General features: G+C 30.7%; 1 protein-coding gene across 4 annotated transcripts in view; it reads left to right on the forward strand.

Moving 5' to 3' along the window:
* The first annotated feature begins 2,355 nt into the window (after positions 1–2,355).
* The window catches only part of LOC100259843 (protein ELC), a 63,468-nt gene continuing 44,232 nt past the window's right edge, over positions 2,356–21,591 (forward strand). Inside the window, exons 1-4 of one of the 4 annotated variants that reach the window (XM_059743242.1) lie at positions 2,356–3,576; positions 4,337–4,958; positions 5,258–5,343; positions 5,458–5,584. In XM_059743242.1, coding sequence (XP_059599225.1) covers positions 2,426–3,520 — 1,095 coding nt within the window. In that variant the 5' untranslated portion in view covers positions 2,356–2,425 and the 3' untranslated portion in view covers positions 3,521–3,576; positions 4,337–4,958; positions 5,258–5,343; positions 5,458–5,584. Of the gene's footprint in view, positions 3,577–4,336; positions 4,959–5,257; positions 5,663–21,591 lie in introns of those variants that run through there. The other 3 variants (XM_010663009.3, XM_059743241.1, XM_002275883.4) reach the window with 3 other exon arrangements.

Raw genomic sequence — 21,591 nt, forward strand, 5'->3', positions numbered from 1 at the left:
ATTAGAGGCATTGCATATAGTATTAATAGTTCTCAAGCAAAACATGAATTATTTTTTGATTGTTGCAAAATGTTAAATATGAAAAGAAAAAATATAAATTTGGATATGGCCATTAGATGGAATTCCACATATAAACTTTTACAAAATATTACAAAATATAGAAAAGTAGTCGAATTATATGAAATACAAGTAATTAACAATGATTGTGAAGCAGATATTTATGCATTAAGTGATTATGATTGGCATGTTGCGGATCTTTTAAGAGATCTTTTTGAAATTTTTGATACTTCAACAAACATTTTTTGTGGTGTATATTATCCAACTTCAAATCGTGTTATTATGCAAATAACTAATATTTTTATTGTACTTCAAAAATATTTAAGTTTTGAAATATTTAATGATACAATATTTGCAATGATAGAAAAATTTAGAAAATATTGGGGAGAAATACCTTTAATTTTTTATATTGCTTTAATTGTGGACCCTAGATTGAAATTTGAAGCTTTGGATGAATGGTTAACAATTATTTATTTTAATGACCAAATAAAAATTGAAGAAATTAAAAATGAAATAAATTCATTATTATATAATTTATATAACTATTATAAAGAAAAATATGGTAATGATATTAATACTAATAAATTACCACCTACATCTACAAACTCCTCATCTTTTTATAAAGGAGCTCTAGAAATGTTGAAAAGTCGAAAAAAGACAACAAATAGTTCTCCAAATAATACATCTGATTTAGATAAATATCTTAATACTGATATAATTCCATTTGAAGATCAAGAAGATTTTGATATTTTAATATGGTGGAAATCACATCAACACAAATATCCTGTGCTTTCTATAATTGCTCGTGATGTACTAACAGTTCCTGTGAGTACAGTTGCATCAGAAGCTGCTTTTAGTGCAGGTGGAAGAGTTATTAGTAAAAAACAATGCAACTTAGCGCCAGACGTTATTGAAGCAGGGATATGTGTAAAAGATTGGGAAATTGCAGAAAAAAGGATGTACGATTCCATTCGAGAAACAGAGATGCTTGCCGATATGGAATCTTTAAAACTATCAAGATCTTCATGGATGCATGATAGTTCGCCATCACCGCCAGAAAATAATGACTAAATGTATATTATATTTTTATTTTTATTTTTTGTGGTTGAAAAATACAAATGATTGACAAATAAATAGGTGCCAACCTAGTTGGGATGTATTTATTTTGTAGTGATGTAAAATTTTCCCACATTTTTAAATGTAATTATACATTCAATGAATATAATTTTGAATACTTTTTATTTTTGTAGTTTTTTTTTTAAATGGGCGGGCCTAAGGGCCGGGCCTAGGCCCGGCCCGCCCATAAACGGGCTTGGGCCGGGCTCGGGCCGGGCCTAAAGCGGGCCGCGGGCTTTTTGGAGACCCCTAGTTGTACCTATATTTTATGACAAAATAATTTTAGAAATGTCCAATTATACCTTAATGACATTAATATTATTTTTTTTTTTATAACCGTGGATGTCCGGGCCAGCTTACGCGCACCTCGACTAATCCCACGGGGCCCTGAAGTTAACGATCGGGTAAACCTCCAGTGGCCCTGAGGGGACTCGAACTGGTGACCATTGGGGAGCAAACCCAAGGCCTGACCAACTGACCTACCCCTCAGGGTTATTAATGACATTAATATTAATGCATCATACCTTTATATTAATAATATTTACCAAATGCATCGAAATTATTTAATCATTTATATATATATATATAAATGAGTATCATAAATTCGAATTAAATGTTTCATTTAGTCTCAAATATGGTCCGTATTATAAGTATATTAGGAAATATAGTATTACGATCATTCAAAACCATATGTTTCATAAAATAGTTCAAGAAAATTTTAATTATAGCTAATGTGAGGCCACCTGCTTTAATTGTCTTATAAAAATAAATTTCAAATGCTTTAATTGCCTTGAAGTTCTCCATTTTTAGTTAAGGGACATTTGTGGAATTTTAACTATATTTTACCAAACGAGCTTTGAAGGAATGTTCTGTTTTTAGTGGTATCCTTCTTAGAATTTATCATTTATAAAGGCTGATTATCCTTTTAGGTTATTATCGCCTGTAGCACGCCCTATTTGATAATTTTCCCTTAAAAATCGATGTTATTATAAATATAAACAAAAAATATTAAATCAGTTTACGTAATGACATAACGTTGGGCAAGAAGTGAAGTCGTAATTTTCAACTAACCTCGCTTTCGTTGAATAATCCTGAAACGTAGTGCCACGCGGTTAAGAAAACAAATGCCACGCGGCCATCTCTCGATCATTCCAGAGGCAGTCATAACTTCCTTCCCACGTCCAAACCAAAGCAAATCATTACATCTCTGGGTCTCTGAGTCTCCGCCCTTCCATAAACGACACCGTTTGGAATGGCTAGTTCATCGTCGTCTCCTCCACAAAGCTCTCATCAGTTCTTGACCTCTGTCCTCTCCCGACGAGGTCCTTCGGCCTTGCCCTACGCCGAGGACGTCAAATGGATGATCCGCCAGCACTTTCTTTCCCTCGCCGATGCCTTCCCGGCGCTGCATCCACAGACTGCCGCCTACACCCACAACGACGGCCGCACAGTCAATCTCCTCCGAGTTGAAGGCAACATCCCAATGGTATACCTTCAGGTCACCTACTACATCCCCATCGTCGTCTGGCTCATGGAGGCTTACCCTCGCCAACCCCCCTGCGTCTACGTCAATCCCACGCGCCAAATGGTCATCAAACGCCCTCACCCCCACGTCAACCCCTCCGGCCTCGTCTCCCTCCCTTATCTCCAAAACTGGATCTACCCCACCTCCAATTTGGCCGATCTTGCCCGGAATTTGAGTCTCGTGTTCGGCCGTGATCCGCCGCTTTACTCTCAGCAGCCTCGCCCAAACCTAAACCCTAATTCTATCCCTCCCAGAGCGTTTCGGCCATCATCTCCGCACCGGCCGGCGGCGGATCGCACTCAAGTTCACCGGAACGCGGTTAATAGACTGGCCGATAGATTACATGGTGATAGTGAGGTGTTAAGGAAGACAAGAGAGGCGGAAATGGAAGAATTATTTAATGCTCAAGCGGTGTTGAGGCAGAGAGAGGAGCAGATTTCGAAGGGGTTGAGGGAAATGCAAGACGAGAAGGAAGGCTTGGAGCTGCAACTGCAAATGATTTTGATAAATTCAGACATCATGGAGGCGTGGTTGAGGGAGAATCAGGGGAAGAGGGTCATGGACGTGGAGAATGCATTCGAGTATTCCGATTTTGTTTCAAGTCAGATGCTGGAGTGTAGTTCTTCAGATTTAGCTATAGATGATGTGATATATGCCCTGGATAAGGCCCTTCAAGAGGGATCAATCCCCTTCGATCAGTACCTGAAGAATGTGAGGATGTTATCACGGGAGCAGTTTCTCCATCGAGCCATGTCTGCGAAAGCTAGGGCTACACAGCTGCAGGTTCATGTCTCTAGTATGGCTCAGAGGGCATCATCATAATACGTTATATGAAAACCCATGCTTGTAAATTTCACCACATTTTCATATGATTTGAGGTTAGATTATTTGTGAAGATTTGTGTTTTATTTTTCCCTTTCATTGCCATAGAATATAGATGATTGATTTGTTTTGATAGTATATATATGCGAAGAAAAAAATTTTGGTTTTTGTTGAGATTTTCCTTAGAAGTTGCCGAAGATTGTTGTTGTTCTTTAACGAGGATATGCCCACAATGGACAGAGTCAATTTGATATAAGCTTGTCACGTTAATTTGAGGGAAAGAAGAGAAAATTTCTTATGTTTGAATGATACTTTTTAAATGCAGATGGCCTTCAATGAGCCAGACTAATTCTAAGTGGCGCCGAATGCTACTCCCATCCTCCATCCTCAATATTATTGCAAGCAATTGAAATGTTATCATATATAATAAAATTCAGCTTTAAGTCTAATTTGTTTTTAAAAGTAATTAAAATTAAAATTGATTTAAAGTTTAAAGTACAATGAAGGATATAGTTTAATATAGTTTAAAGTATAAGGCATTTAAAAGTTAATTCAATTATCATATATTATTTAATATAGTTTATAAAACATATATAATAATAAATATGAAAAAAAAATCATCATGAAGAATCATATATCACAAGATAAAAGTTTGAAAATGTCCGTTTTATTAAAATTTTTAAATCAAGCGACTTTTATAATCATTAGAAAATCAAATTAATATGATGATTAATTAAGTTAGAACGATTTTATCAAAATTTTCAATTTTCACTTAAACCCTTACCTGTAGCTCATGGCTCGTTTTTCTGATGGCAGAATGCTATGGCCTTATGGGATGGCTCAAGAAGTGGCGGCGGACTGTGGGAGAAGGCTTTTGAGAATGTTAGAAGAGATGGGCTGGGGCTTCTGTAGGAACGCCTTTGAGGAATGGTGAGGTTTATATGGTTTCCTAAACTGAGGTGGGGCACACTTTGAGGTGGAGTCGCAGTGGGAGGGGGTGGGGGGTGTCCCACGTAAGATGTAGGAAGATTGGGGGAACCACTGGGCCAGACAGTGTGCCAAGTCAATGCCTAGTTTGCACTGACGGTGCTTATGTGTCTCAGCAATGGTGGACTTTAGATAATTTAAGCACTTTTTTAACAAAATATTTGCAGAAAGGGATGATTATGCCAATAATTGGGAATCTAGGGTAACTCAGGTAATAAAATATTTATGCTAATAATTTGGAATCTAGCTTTCTGGTACAGAGACTCCCTCGTCTACTGTTTAGGTTTTTTTTAACAAAAACATTCTATTGAAGATGATGGTTTGAAAACCATTGAGAAATAATAATAAAGCAGCCTATTCGAAGTGACTAAGAGTGCTCAACTCCTGGTTCCACTGCGAATCTCGATCTTTCTCTTCACATCTCACCGGCGGCGATCTCTCATAAAATGAGGTCAGTCAATCTCATTTTCAGTCTAGGGTTATAGTATGTTGAATTTTTTTTCATTTTGGTTGGTGAAGAAATTGGGGATCTTTATTTGGTTCTCTTCAAAGCATAGGAAAGAAAGAGAAAACAAAATTATTTCGAATATTTCAATGATTTTTAAGGAGTTTTGGGGCTGAAAATGTGGTTTTTAATGGCTCGAAAATTTCTGCAGTTTAGTTGTTAATTTGGAGACACATTTTTTGTTTTGATGTGGGCATGTTGTAATCGAATGTTGTGAGCTTACAGGGGTTTGTGTTGATTTGCAGATCTGTCTTGTCTCTATTTTGTTTGGCATGAAGTTAAATCTTCGATTGGGGTACTTTCTGTTGTGGAGAGAGAAGACTAGCTGTAGGTAAGTAAAAGGCTACTCTGTTTGTGCAGTTCCCTAGTGGACTATAAGCACTCCTCCACCGAGCTATTTTTGCTGCAAGGACATAATCACTTTCTCACCAAATTGTGATTGCAGGCTTCGAGCCATTGCGCACAGAAGTATAGTGTAGGAATCAAATGATTCGAGGTTAGATTATTGTGAAGATATGTGGATATTATTCTTTTCCCTCTTCACTTTGCCATGGAATTTAGACCATTGATTTGTGTTGAGAAAATAAAAGAATCTTTGATGTCAAAAAACATGTTATGATCTATTTTAATTTATGCTTTTGGATTCGAAATGTTTTAATGTCTACAATGCTTTGATTTTATATTATAAGGTTATTTAGTTCAATTCTCTCTCATGAGTTGTATTTCAAGAAAAATAATAGTTTCACATATGTTTCCATTTGCTTGTCCAATGGTAAACTTTTGTCATCATCAAATAATTCACAAGTCGTTTTTTGAATTTGTTTGGATGTTTGGTTTGGGACATTCTGATACATGGATTTGCAGTTAAAATTTTATTTTTGGTGGTTAATTCTCTCTCTTTGTTCTTTGCTTTCTTGACTAGATGATGACTTTGGACCTGAAAATTCTACATTATAGAATGTGGGTAAGTGCTAAGTTTTTTAGCTGTCAAAAGACACATGCAAAGAAAGAAATTCTGGCTTTGTTAAGATTTTTCTAAGAAGTTGCAAAAGGTTGTTTTGTTGCATAGTGTTGATACGGACATTTCAAATTACTTGAGTTTCGGTTGCCAATGTGCAGATGAAGATAATAAACTTTGTGGTATTTTCCAACTTATAGAAAAATAAGTAGGGAGGATGTCTTCTGGCTTGATCACATACCTTCGGATTTCGTTGAAGGTTTTTTTTCTGCCTTAACATATCTATATATTCTGTTAAAAAAAGTTAAATTTAAAATTTAAAAACTAAAAAAATTGTATAAAATATTATTATTATATATATTGTTCAGTATATAAAAAATGTTTTTATATATTATATAACATAATACAACATATTTCAAAGAATATTATGTTCATTAAATATAATATTTTATTAAAAATAATATTATAAAATATACATATCTTATCCTATCAACCAAATATAATATTTGGGTTTGACAACATATGATTTATAAGTCATGGGATTATGAGTATGATGACATTGTGGAGGGTTAAACTTTTTTATTACTTATTTCTAAATTCTCTTAACAGGTAATGTTTCTTAAAATTTGTCTTTTGAAAGGCTTGTAATCCCTTTTGACTGATGTAATGGTAAATAATCAATTCTCCCACCAACAAGATAAGAAATTCAAAATATTGAATATAATTCATAATGCATTGTAGGGAGATCATATCTCTATGGATTCAACCATTGATAAGCCTACCTGTTTAGATTATTGTCCCTAGCTATTAGTTTGTAACTCATCTTTTGTTTTACTTATTTTCAATTTTTTAAGGTTTAGATAGAATTTCTTTTTTTTTAAAAAAAAAAAAAAAATCTTTTGAACCATAACTTGATTCTCATTCTTATTTTTAACCATTTTTTCAATGAGAAATTAGGTCTTCTTGGTGGAATTGTAGGAAGTGGATTGAATCGGGAAATTTATTTGGGCCAGATTGTGTTTCACTTGAGTCTTGAGAGATGCAGCTAAGTTGACCTATAAATAAAAAAGTGGGCATGTAAACGGGCCATGCTGGCCCGGGCCATTCTGGCCCGGGCCATTCTTAGCTTGGCCTAGTGGGCCTTCGGAATTGCTCCAACATGAATTTCAACATCAATTTCAGTTTTTTAAATTAATAATTATACATTTGTTTTAACTATTTATGACAAACATTATCTTTCAAAAAGTAAATTTCAATTCATTTTTAATATTTAAATAAAAATTATTACTATTTTAATTATTTGTATCCAAATCATACCCTATATATTTTGATTTATCTTACAATGTTTCAACATAATAGGAAAGTGCAAATAAAAATACCCCATTACAAGTACCTTCCAAAATTTATTTAAAATTCATAGATTTTTTTTAAAACTTTAAATATCAATAAAATCGTTGATTCATAATAATTTCACTTAAAATTCATATATATATATATATGAGGGAAAAAATTAAAATCCCTACCCTTCCTATTTAATTTTAAGATTTTTTTTCAACTTCAAATACAAATTACATTGTTTATTCAAAATAATTTCAATTTTAATTGTTGGAAATTAAGAGGTTATGATTATGAAGAATTGTTGTTCTTAATTTCCATTTATTATAAGTGTAATTAATATAAATAAACACTATTATTGCTATTTGAAGTATAAAAAAAATTCTTCAAATTAAAGCAAATCAAAAATTTGAAAGGTACGAAGAATATGATGAATAATAGTGTTTATTCCATATATTGTTCATATCCTCTCTAATTTTATAGTTTTGTTACTTTTAAATTATTTTGTTCATAATTTTCATCAATATAAATGTAATTAGTATGAATAAACATTGTCTTGTTATTTGCAATGGAGAAAAAAATTATTAAAATTTTAAAAAAAAATGCAAATTTGGAGATTACGAAAAATGTGAGAATTCGTAGTATTCTTTAAACCTTTTCCAATTTTGAAGTTTTTACTTTTTACTTTTTATTTTTCATCATTTTCATTAATTTTATTGTTATTAGTATAAATAAACATTATTATTATTATTATTTGAAGTAGAGAAAAAATTTTAAAATTAAAACAAATGTAAATTTGAAAGTTATGGGTTTTTACTTTTACTTTTATTTTATTTTTCATAATTTTCAGGATATTAAATATCTTATTATTATAATAATGTGTTGTTAATAATAGAACATTTTTGTACTCTCTCATTATATAATGTTAACACTTATTACCATGTATCTTTAATAATAGATTCATATTGATGTAGAATATAATATATAAAAGTTTTATTCAAATCCAACTTTTTTTTATTTATATAATATTAATATTTATTTAATACAATTTTATATTAAATAAGTACTATGTAATCAATTAAAAATAAAACCTTTGGGGAAAATCAATGATATGTGTAAACATAAATTTATAATAAAAATATATAAATATAAATTTATTTATTCTCGATAATACATGGATATAAATTCATTATTAATTTATTAATATGGAAAGTTATTGTAAACTCCTTTATTTAAAATTTTCTCTATTATATTTTTTATAAAATATTTAAAAAATTATATTATATTACACATATTGTTTTTAACTAGTAATAATAAAAAAGGCAGTAGCATTGGTCTCATTTCATCGCTATTGAGGGTTCAGAGACAAGCATTATTCAAAGTCCCCGGTCACTGACTCGGAGGGTCCCAAGGTATATCGATCTCGGTGTATCGATTTGATATCAAGCTATACGTAAAATAAAATAATTAAAATTTTTAAAAAATTATAAAAATGTTATGTAAATTATATAAAAAATAGATATAATTAAATAAGCTTCAAAAATTAATAAAACAAAATGTGTTCACATTTAACTCAAAGCTATTTATAATAATACTAAGAATTGGGGATTTAATTCTCAATCTGCCATACATATACATTTAATTTTTCATTAAATCCCATCACATACCATCCATATCATTTTGGGACTCAATCATTTAATTTAATTTAATCTGTTTCCATCAAATCCTATCTCATACCATCAATGTAAATCCATAGGAAATACGTTTTCACTTTACCAATTGGGCTCCCCATCTCCCACCCTCGCACACAACCGTTGCTGTCAAGACCGCCAGCAGATGACATCACCTGCAATTGCAAATTTGCAACTATGCAAGACCTAAAACTAGAGGGGGAGCAATCTGACTATGAGGGGTTGCTTGGCCGACGTCGCTGTTGTAAGATTCAGTTCACTTGGCGAGTTACCACTGCCGACACTAAAGTTTCACCCTCAGGTAATGCTCAATTTTAAGGAAAATAAGGTAAGTAAATCCTAAATCATGCCCTCATCCTTCGGTGGTTTCTCCTCTTATTTCCGAACGGGTCAGGGGTTGGGTTTTTTCTTCTTCGTCTTCTTCGATCTTTTGGGTTAAAAGCTCCAATTTCAAAATCATAGGTGTTTGCTTTTGAAAGGGTAATCTCTGATTTTTATTTTTGAAAATGTTCTAATACTTTATTGTGATTGGAAAGAAAAAGAGAAAGTTTGAAATTTTTTTTGTAATCTAACCAGTCGACCGAGTTAATCGGAAACTCAGACGAGTCAACCAAGTCTTATCGATTCCATGCCGAGTGTGTGCATTATATCGTATCAGGTGTCGGTCTCGTCACGGCAGGTGTCGAGCGGATACGACTCGGTCGAGTTGTACTGGACTCGACCAATACTTTGAACCCACACGAGCCGCGTTGAAGGAGACTCAAGAGAGTGGTCAACGCCTTGTCCCACTTCCAATCTCAATCTTTGTCCCCATATCTCGCCAGCGGCAATCTCTCATATTCTCTTGTCAATCAATCTCATTTTTACCTGGGATTTTTCGAAATTGCATTGGAACATGTTGAGCTTTTTTTCTTTGACTGCGGAAGAAATTAGGGATCTTTGTTTGGTTGCCTTCAAAGTTTAGGAAAGAAAGACAAAATATACGCTAGATCGTTGTTTGGTTTTCAAAATTCTTCTGTTTACTGATCTTCTGTCTTTTTTGTTTAATGAATTTATATATGCTAGATTAGTAGAAATTAAAAGGGAGAATTGTGTTTTGGGCCCAACTAGGCCCAAAAATTAACATTTGGTCTATATATCATGCATATTTAAGCCCAAGACTCAAACAAAGTATGTCTTTCATTAATCCCTAAAATACTCTTAACCCTTACATAGGCACAACTGAGTGTGAATTTCAATTTTTTTATGTTTTTTTTCCCTTTTCTATTCCCTATTAAGTATTACTCATTTCTATATTTTTTTTTCTTTCAATCTATATTTCTATTTTATGTCAAATAAAAAGCAATAATGTTTTTTTGTTTTTCATTTTTAAAGATATTGAATCTTTTTGCTCTTATTATAAGCAATGATAAAAATTTTGGGATTTTTCATCCAAATATTTTTTATCTTTTAGTTTAATTTTCATTTTTATTTTAAATTTATATTAGCCTTCATTTATATTTTTCTCTTATTTTTTTATATTTTCTACATTAACCATATTTTAAAAATTTTAAAAATTGACTATCACTTCACTTTATATATATCCTTTTAGCTTTTTAATTTTTAATGTTTTTATTTTAAATTTTTTAAAAAGATAAATTTATTGAAAAAAATAACTAAGATATGAAGTTCTAATATTATATTAATAATTTTTCTTATCTAGAGAGACTAATGCAAAGTATTTTGATTCACAACAAGAAAATTGTCAATACAATTTTTTAGTTAAACTTTAGAAATTAAATTTCAAATAAAATATATTATATAAAATTTTATCTAAAAATTATTGAAAGTGGTATTTAATTTTTTTTATTGACTTTCAAACTTATCTAATTTTTTACTTGAAATGTAATAGAACATGTTTACAAAAAAAATTAGTTTTTCATTTTTTAAATAAATGAGTATAAATATATTAAAAGAATTAAAGATAATCTTAGTAAAAAATTTGATAAATATGATTATACTTTTAAATATAGATTCATTTGGATAAAATTTCACAAAAAAATAAAAAAAATAGTGAAAAGAAAGAACATTGCTAAAACTACAAAAACAAAATATGCAATTACAAAATTTTGATGATGAAATTTAAAAATAAAATTCGAAACAATTCTTGAGTGAAAGAATTTGAGTGGGAAAAAAAAATATTTGAGTGGAAAAAAATGGGAAAGTTTTTCAAAATCACTTGAAATCCTTAACAAAAAGTAGTCTTGTACACCCTTGTATAATTAGTAAATTTGTCTTGTACAGTTAGTGTAATACCCTTGTACAATAACTCAAATTTCATACATCATCTCATGAATATCTGACAATAGGTCGGTTAACCATGTTTGCATTGGTTTGATTTTAAAAAAGAAGAAAAAATGTTGTATAATTTTGTTTTACTATCACAAGTGAGGTACCTATTCAAATAATCATATACAAGTTAGATAAAGTGCATGAAATGAATGTTTGCTTAACCAATGTGTGTAAAGAATGTCATTTATCCTCGTTTAGGGGAAATAAACAAACAAGTTTTTCAGAATCACTTGAAATTCTTCACAAATAATAGTTTTGTACACCTTTGTACAGTTAGTATACTTGTCATGTACACTTAGTGTAAATACCTCATACAATGACTCAAATTCCAAATACCCCCTACTCAATGTGTAACCATAGGTAGGTTAACTATGTTTTCATTGGTTTGTTTTAAAAAATAGTGGAAGATGGAAAAACAAAATTTTCTCTCAAACATCATTAGTGGGATAAGCATTTGAATTATCATGTGCGAGTTAAATAAAATGTATAAGATGAGTGTATAATAGAAGAATGTATACCTTAAGAGTATGCAATCCTTAGATGACAAGACAAAAAAAAAGTTGTCCAAAATTGATTAAAATCTTTCACAAAAGATAGTCTTGTATACCCCTTGTATAGTTAGAACATTTGTCTTGTACAATTAAAACATTTGCCTTGTCCAATTGAACATTTACCTTGTACAGTTAGTATAACACCCTTATACAATGATGCAAATTTCATCCATATGCATACATTATGTGCCACATATGATGTGTGAACTATGTTTCCAATAGTTTGATTTTAAAAAATGATATAAAACGTAAAAACAAAATTTTTCTCTAAACATCATTATTAAGGTAAGTATTTGAATTGTTATATGCAAGTTAAATAAAGTACATGAAATAAAAGAATTTGTGGTAGGAGAACGTATAATCCTTAGATGACAAGAAAAAAAAAGTTGTTCAAAATGTACATTTTTGTACACCCCTTGTACAATTAGTGTAATAACCTTGTATAATGGTATAAATTTTATATATATGTATAAATTATATTCACATGAGTGTGTAAACTATGTTCCCAATAGTTTGACATTTAAAATAATTGAAACAAATAAAATGTTATTTTATTTTATTTTCAATGCAAAATGTAATTAAAAATAAGATAAAGAAATTACTTAAAAACTATTATTTAAGCCAAGTTTATTTATTTATTTCCTTTTATTTTTGGAAATAAAGAAAAAAGAATAAAAAATTTATTTAACCATAAGAAATATGAAATTAAGATCAGTTAGAAAATACCAAATTTATTTATTTATTTCATTTTATTTTTGGAATTAAAGAAAAAAAATAAAAAATTTATTTAACCATAAAAAATATTGATATAAGATATGTTAAAAAATAGAAATAACCCCAAATTTATTTACTTATTTCATTTTATTTATTTAAATTAGAAAGTAATTTATTTTTATAGATTAAAATGTGCACAATTGATTTATTACTTTGTTAATTATGGATATATTAAAATTTTCTATTAGACAAAAAATAAATAAAGAAAATAAAATTAAAAAGAGTAATAAATATATATAATTTAGTTATTTAATTATTTTTCATGTAAAAGATAGATAATTGATCAATTTATTTGTTTAATTGTAAACATACTATATTTTATTTTATTTTATTATTAAAATAACTAATGGAAAAAAATAAAAATGGATAATCAATGAATGAAATTTAATTCTTTTATTATTTTCATATAAAAAATAGTACTAAACAAGGTTTTCAATTTTTATTTTTAAAAATAATTTTTATTTTTTAATTAAATGTTTTTTCAAAAAGAAAATATAAATCATATTACCATTTTTTTAAATAGTTTTTGAACATAATTTTTCTTTATTTATAATTTAAAATAGAAAATAATGCTGATTTTTAATTATTTATAAAAAAAATTTAAAACAATGAAAAATCCAAATTGTTAAAATAGAATTATTATGGTTGCATGAATAGTGGTGCAATAAAGACAAAAAAAAAAAATTATGTAAAAGGTCATTGGGTATTTTAGTCCATCACTATTTTTTATTCTTAAAAGGTAATATTTAAAAATTTAAAGGATATATTGGTCTTTTAACACATCTTACATCTTTTCCATCAATTATGGAAGTTATATGAACCAAATGTTAATTTTTGGGTCCATTTGGGCCCAAAACACAATTCTCCCAAATTAAAATGGGCATGACACAAGATTTCCTCAAGGCTGTTAATCGATATCTCTTGGAGTCTGGAGGAATTTAAAGTGTCTATGCAAGTATTTCATTAGCAAGTGTGTTATAGAAGGTTGGTTTTTATTTGTTTCACTCAATTGTTGTACCTTCTGCACTTCAATTTCTTGTAAGAAAGTGTAATTGTAGTATGATCCATCTCTTTTATTAGGATTTTTGTAAGTGTTTTTCAATTTTGGTTGGATCTTGGAGTGAGAGGTTAGCATATTTGGGTTATGAGAAAATGTGGGAAGGAAAGTAGAGAGTGAAGTGTCATATATTGAATTTTCTATTGTTTGGGAACACAAAATGCAACTTCTAAATATACCTTTTCCTTGGTTCTTTTTTGTGTAAGAATGGGAAAGATAAGCACTTGCTATTAGTTTCTAGTTCCTTATGTTAAGAGGATATTACCGAGAGGTAGTTGGGAGGCCTAGCTAAACAATATGCAGAAAATATAATATGTTTTATTAGTTCAATCACAATTCTATTATATAAAACCATATTTGCAATGAAACATGTCATAACCATGTGGGTATTCCCGCGAAGAATAATCACCAACAATGTATAGGGAAAAAGAAAAAGGAAAAAAAAAAAACTCCCATTAGTCTAAATAAAACACTTGACACTTTCAAAATTACAAGAACAACATATGTTTTTGCTTAATCTTTTTTTGCTAATAACCTCTGATGGGCCAAACCTACTCTAAACTGGGGGTCGTTGTGCCTCTTGTCCTCCTTCCCTATTGGTGGTGTTTTGATTCTTGATCTTGAACATGTCAAAGTTATAAAATGGTTTATCCCAATAGCATGCTATTTTCACTAAGAACATGGTCCATATGACAAGAAGAAACCATCCAAAATATGGGATCAAGATCAGGATCAACAAAGTTGCAGCTATTGTTCCACTTAAGAACCGAACATGACCCAAAATAAGGAGATATCTTCCATTATCTTCAACTTTGACAATTTCATCATGATTAAGGATTTCATAAACCACAACCACCATGAAATATATAAATGTTGCAAACAAGGAGATTCGCATAACTATATTGTGTTGTGAAAATGGGGAAACATTCTCATATTGGTATTTTGCAAGGGCAGCTGAACCCAGAATCGTAAGGAAAGATATGAAAGTTGATGGAGATCTGTCATGAAAACAATAAATAAATAAGTAGAAAATTCGATTAGATTTGTGAAAATAAGATATTAGTAGTACTAATTAAAAAAACTAGATAAATAAGATCAAATGAATCATTTTATCTAATTTTAGAGAATATTATTCAGTATCATTTAAATCAATTATAATTTTAAAATATTAAAAGTATATCTAAAATATGAAGAACAACACTTTGTGTTTTAGTAGATAAAACATGTAATATCCAACATGTATATTTGAAAAACAAATAATTGAGATAAAAATTTAACCTAAAACTAGAGTTTGAAAAATTAAGTGCTCACAAGTAGAAGAGCATTGAGGGAAAAGAGTGAAATGTCAACGGTGGTATTATTTTTATTGAAACCGATATATGAGAGAATTTTAATGGGTTAAGGCATATTTTCAAATAAGTATATATTAAATGAAGGCACAAATATAGGTTAAATTTAATTAATGAATACTTGTGATGAAAATTAGTGAAACATAAAAGTTGAAGGAAATGATTATTGAATTAAACAAATGGGTTGAGTAAGGTAAGAGAAGAGTGAAAACAGAATGGAGATGAATAGAGTAACAAAATGGAAAAAGGGCATGAGGCAAAAGCCCAGAATCATGTGTATGGCATGATTGGGCAACCATAAAATAGATGCTGTTGCTCGACATACATTTAAAATCGAGCTTTATCGATTTTAAATGTACCATGGCAGATATTGTAGATGCTGTTGCTCTTGTGAATATTGTAGATGTGGTGTTGCTTAGGGGCCGGGGTGGTTGAAAGCGTTGAATTTTGAAATCGAGCTCGATTTTAAATGTATGTCGAGCTTTATCGATTTTAAATGTATGTCTCCCGTCCAAATCGATAAATTCGATATCGCTCCCGTCGGTTAGTTCCGGGGTTCCCGGGGCCAAATTCTGGGTTGAATATTCAAAGGTGGTTGAAAGCTTGCTTGTTAAGATGAGGATCAATCATCTGATTGGCTGTTGTACTTGCACTTTTTAAGGGTATTAAAGTTCTAATAAATATATATAATATTTTTAATTTTAAAGCGATGTGGGATAAATAATTTTCATTTCTTTTAAAGCCGTAGATAACACAATTTCAAAGACAAAAAAAAAAAACCTTATATATCAAAAAAGAAAACTAACTCAAAAATAAAAAATATATATTACAATTTAAAAATATATACATTTGTTACAAAAGTTTTTAAAAATATTTTTCATATTTTTAATTGTTGTTCATAACATTTTACAAAAAATAACTAAAAACACCTAAAATTTATTCTAAATAAAATCTTGTTCTCAAAACAATTTTTGTAAAAAACAATTTTCTGTAAAATGTTTATCAAATTTGTTTCGGGCTTAAAAATCTATTTTCCATTTTAAAGAATAAAAAACTCAATAATGGTTTTCTTATATATATATATATCACATGTATCACAAATTTATTCTTTTCATATTTTTTATATTACCCGTTTTATAAAATAAAAAAAGTTTAGTTAAAAAATTAAATTTTAAATTTTAAAACTAAAAAATTTGTATAAAATTTATTATAAAATAATATTATTATATGTATTATTCAATATATAAAAAATATTTGTATATACTATATATCATAATATAACATATCTCAAAGAATATTATGTTCATTAAATATAATATTTTATTAAAAATGATATTATAAAATATACATATCTTATCTCATCAACGGAATATAACATTTGGATTTGACAACATATGATTTGTGGACCATGGGATTATGAGTATGATGGCATTGTGGAAGGTTAAACATTTTTAATGTTACTTATTTGTAAATTATCTTAATAGGTTATGTTTCTTAAAATTTTTGTCTTTTGAAAGGCTCGTACATGTCTCATAATCCCTCTTGGCTTATGCCATGGAAAATAATAACTCCCTCATCAACATGATAAGAAATTTAATTATTGAATATAATTCATAATGCATAGAGAGATTACAAATTTTATGGATTTAGCAATTGATAAGCTTACTTGTTTAGATTATTATCCCTATCTAGCTATCCCACTTTTGGATTTACTTTTGGTGGGCTTAGTTTGTAACTCATATTTTGTTTTACTTATTTTCAAATTTTTAAGGTTTTGATAGATTTTTTTTTTAAAAAAAAATTTGACCCATAACTTGATCCTGTTGTTATTCTTATTTTCAATTATTTTTTCAATGAGAATGTAAATTATGTAATGACAAATTGGGTCTTTTTTGGAAGAATTATAGGAAGTGGATTGAGTTAGAAAATTTATTTGGGCCAATTTGTGTTTCACTAGAGTCCTATGAGATGCAGCTATGTAGGCCTATAATAAAAAAGTAGGCATGTAAACGGACCGTGCTGGCCAGGCCATTCTTAGCTTGGTCTAGTAGGCCTTCGGAATTGCTCCAACGGCTACTCACTTTCCTTGGGTCATAAGTTGTGCATTTTTTTTTCCATCTAATTTGTATTATTTATAGACTCAGTTTAAATATATATATATATATATATATATATATATATATATATATATATATATATATATATATATATATATATATATATATATATATATATTTAAAAAAAAAATTGTTGTTCGTATAATGTTTGTCTCTTACAAAAATTGAAATTACAAAATAGGTGAAATATAATTAAATAATAAAAAGAAAAATAAGTGAAACCCAATAGATGAAACTTAGTATGTGATAAATTTTGGAAATGATACATTTACTTGATAATTATTTGAAAAAATAATTAAAATTGACTTATGTTATCATAATAACAAATAATATATTCATTTGAAGTTTGAACCTAACAATCATATTCTAAGTGAGTGTCTTATTTAATTTAGTCCATCATAAGATGTTTTTATCTTCGTTAAAAGTATATTATTTGCATTTGCTGAGAAGTAAAAAGTATATTCTAACTAAAATATTTATGCAAGTTAATTTTATAACATATACATTCTTCAATCTCTTATCATTCCTAAGAACTTAATAATAAATATAACAATTTAATTCTATCTTATGCATACAACTTGAAAACCAACATTGCAAGTCTAAAAGTGGCAAACAAATATAACAATCATAGTACGTTTAGCATCATACTTTCTATTCATATGGGGGAGATAGACTCTAAGCTGGAAGCTCTTGTGACCCCTCTTCTGGGGGATTAGGAGTCATGAGTATGAATATGTTCGATAGTCGATCACTTGCTTGGAAAAAAAGTTTCTAATATAGTTGTTGTAAGTAATCCCTGAAGAGAATTTAAATAGCATAGGATCACATGTTAACATTTAAGCATGCATTTAATAGCAAAAATTCATCCGGTTACTTTGGTTCATGCCATGAAAAGCCATTTCTTCTCCCTCTGATATCCAATAAGCTGCTTTCCCGTTGCGTGATGGTCCGAGAATGAGGGATCAATGAGCTCTTCCCTTGCCTCCCAAAATTCAGTCCAAAGTGAAGTGTGTGTGTGTTTGCCGGGAGTGCTCTCCAAAGAGAAGAAAAGAGGATGCTCTCCAAAATGCACACACATATATATATATATATATATATATATATATATATATTACACATTACACACTTTAGTTGGACGACTTGACTTAATGAGCCAGTCAAGTGAATTAGGGTGAGCCCATAAAAAATCAAACAACAATATGTGTCCAGTCCCATTATGGACCACAATGCAAAAAATAAATTAAAACTGATTTATGATATTATCAAATTGATTATGTAAGTCCACACATAAAAATTCCAACAATTCTTCCACTTGGACTACATAATCAAACATTACAACATATACATAATCATAAATCAATGTCCTATAGAATCTCATAAAAAACAAATAATCAAAAGCAATCATATATGCTTCATTGCTTGATTCATAGGGAAATGTACAATAATAGCAATCCTTCCAACAATAACATAGTATTACAATACCAAAAGTGGCTCCCACTAACTTAATACAACCTAGGCTTCCAACAACCCCATTTGAGATATATGTTCCTGAAACGCAATTATGGGTAAGCCTTTTGTTAATGGATCCACCAACATACTTTTAGTGGACATGTGTTCAATATCAATAAGAGACTCTGCCACTTTCTCCTTAACAAAATAGAACTTTACATCAATATGTTTGGAGTGAGAAATACTCCTAGTGTTCTCGGAGAAAGCAACAGCTGCGGAATTATCACAAAATAATTTCAGCGGTCTAGAAATGGAGTCAACAACTCCCAAAGCTGAAATAAAATTCTGCATCCACATAGCATGACGACAAGCCTCATAACATGCCACATACTCTGCCTCCATAGTTGAGGATGCTGTAAGTGTCTGCTTGACACTTTTCCAAGATACAACTCCTCTTGCCATCATAAAAATATAGTCCGTAGTGGATTTCTTATCATCTATGCAACCAGAAAAATCAGCATCACAAAACCCACATCAAGCAAGCTGGTACGCTGATATGTCAACATTAAGTCCTTAGTTCCTTGCAAATACCTAAGGACCTTCTTAGCTGCTTTCCAATGTTGACTCCCAGGATTGCTCAAGTACCTTCCCAACATGCCCACAACAAAAGCAATATCAGGGCGTGTACATACTTGAGCATACATAAGGCTACCCACCACAGATGAATAAGGAATGATCCTCATTTCCTCTTTCTCATCATCATTTTGAGGACACTGAGCCTTTGAAAACTTATCACCCTTCACAATTGGCTCTTTAGTAGATTTACAGTTGTGCATATTGAACCTCTTCAATATCTTTTCAATATAGGCTCTTTGAGACAATTTAAGCACTCCATTAGCCCTATCACGAAGAATCTTTATGCCCAAAACATAAGAAGCCTCACCAAGATCCTTCATGTCAAAATGGGTTGACAACATGTGCTTTGTCTCAATCAACAAGTCAGGATCATTTGATGCGAGTAGTATATCATCAACATATAAAACAAGAAATATGTAACTACTCCCACTGACCCTCAAATATATGCATTTGTCAACTGTATTATCTTTAAAGCCATTTTGGGTGATAATCTTATCAAACTTCAGATACCACTACCTCGAAGCCTGTTTAAGACCATAAATGGACTTATTGAGCTTGCAAACTAAATCTTCCTTTCCAACTTCTGCAAAACCAGTAGGTTGCTCCATATACACCTCCTCATCCAAATTACCATTCAAGAAAGCTATCTTGACATCCATCTGATGTAGCGCCAAATCAAAATGAGCTACTATGGCCATAATCACTCTAAAAGAGTCTTTGGTCGACACAGGTGAGAAGGTTTCTTTGAAATCAATTCCTTCTCTTTGACTATAACCTTTAACCACAAGTCTAGCTTTATATCTCTCTATTTTCCCGCTAGAATCACGTTTGGTCTTAAAGACCCACTTACACCCAACTGGTTTACAACCATGTGGCAATTCAACTAAGTCCTAAACACCATTCATATACATAGAATTCATTTCATCATCCATGGCTTCTTTCCAAGATATGAATTGAGGACAATGAATTGCTTCTTTGGTAAGTGACTGGATCAAAAACATCATAACCATCATATTCATGCTCCTGCAAATAAACCATATAATCATCTGAAATAGCCAGCCTACGAACCCTCTGTGATCTTCTCAAAGGAACCTCATTAACAACAGTATCATCTACAGGAAGGCTCTGATTCCACTTGATCACCATGCTCTCCTTGATTAGTGGCTGGCTGTTGGACAATAGGAACATCCACATTTGGAACATGAGATGTAGGAAAAGGAATCACAACATGTTCTTCTCCAAAAGGTATCTCACGAGGCACAAAATTTGGATCAGCATTAACTTCATCCTCAAAATATACAGCCCTGTCTGACTCAATGATCCTGGTGGTATGAGATGGACAATAAAATCTGAAACCCCTTGATCCAATGTAATAGCCAACAAAGAAACCACTAATGGTTTTAGGATCAAGTTTCTTTGACTGTGGGTTATAGGGCTAACCTCAGCCTTACATCCCCAAACATGGAAATGGTGAAGACTGGGTTTCTTTCCTGACCATAGCTCATAAGGTGTCTTAGGCACAGACTTACTGGGCACTTGATTCAAAATATATGCCACAGTCCTTAAGGCTTCACCCTACAGAAATTCTGGTAAAGAGGAATTGGTCAACATGCACCTCACCATATCTAACAATGTGTGATTCCTCCTTTCTGCTACCCCATTCTGTTGAGGAGTGTCTGACATTGTATATCTCGCATCAATGCCACATTCCAACATAAACTTAGCAAATGGTTCAGGATTCCGTCCAGTCTCATCATATCTCCCATAATACTCGCCACCTCTATCAGACTTCACAACTTTAATGGGCTTTCCCAACTGCAACTCCACCTTAGCCTTAAAGGCTTTAAACACATTCAGGGAGTCAGATTTCTCATGGATTAGTTCAACATAACCAAATCTAGAGAAATCATCAATAAAAGTGATGAAATATTTATAACCCCCCAAAGCAATTGGTGTTAAAGGACCACATATATCTGTGTGGATCAAGTCTAAAGTACTTCCACACATATCAATCTTCTCCTTTCTGGTCTTTGCTGTTATCTTCCCCTTTAAGCAAACAACACAAGTTTTGAAGTTTGAGAAGTCAAGATTAGAAAGCACACCATCTTTCACCAATCTCTCTAATCTTTGCCTAGAAATATGACCTAGGCGTTTGTGCCACAACATGGAAGAACTCAAATTCATTCTAGCACGCTTGCAACCAACAACAGAATTAATAGAAGATGAATCACATAATAAACCATGATGCAAACTGAGACAATAAAGATTTCCAAACAAAACACCATTGCCAATTAAGACTGAGTTGCAAAAAATATCCACTTTTCCATCTCC

The sequence above is a fragment of the Vitis vinifera genome, chromosome 15 (assembly GCF_030704535.1).
Source record: "Vitis vinifera cultivar Pinot Noir 40024 chromosome 15, ASM3070453v1".
Lineage (NCBI taxonomy): Eukaryota > Viridiplantae > Streptophyta > Magnoliopsida > Vitales > Vitaceae > Vitis > Vitis vinifera.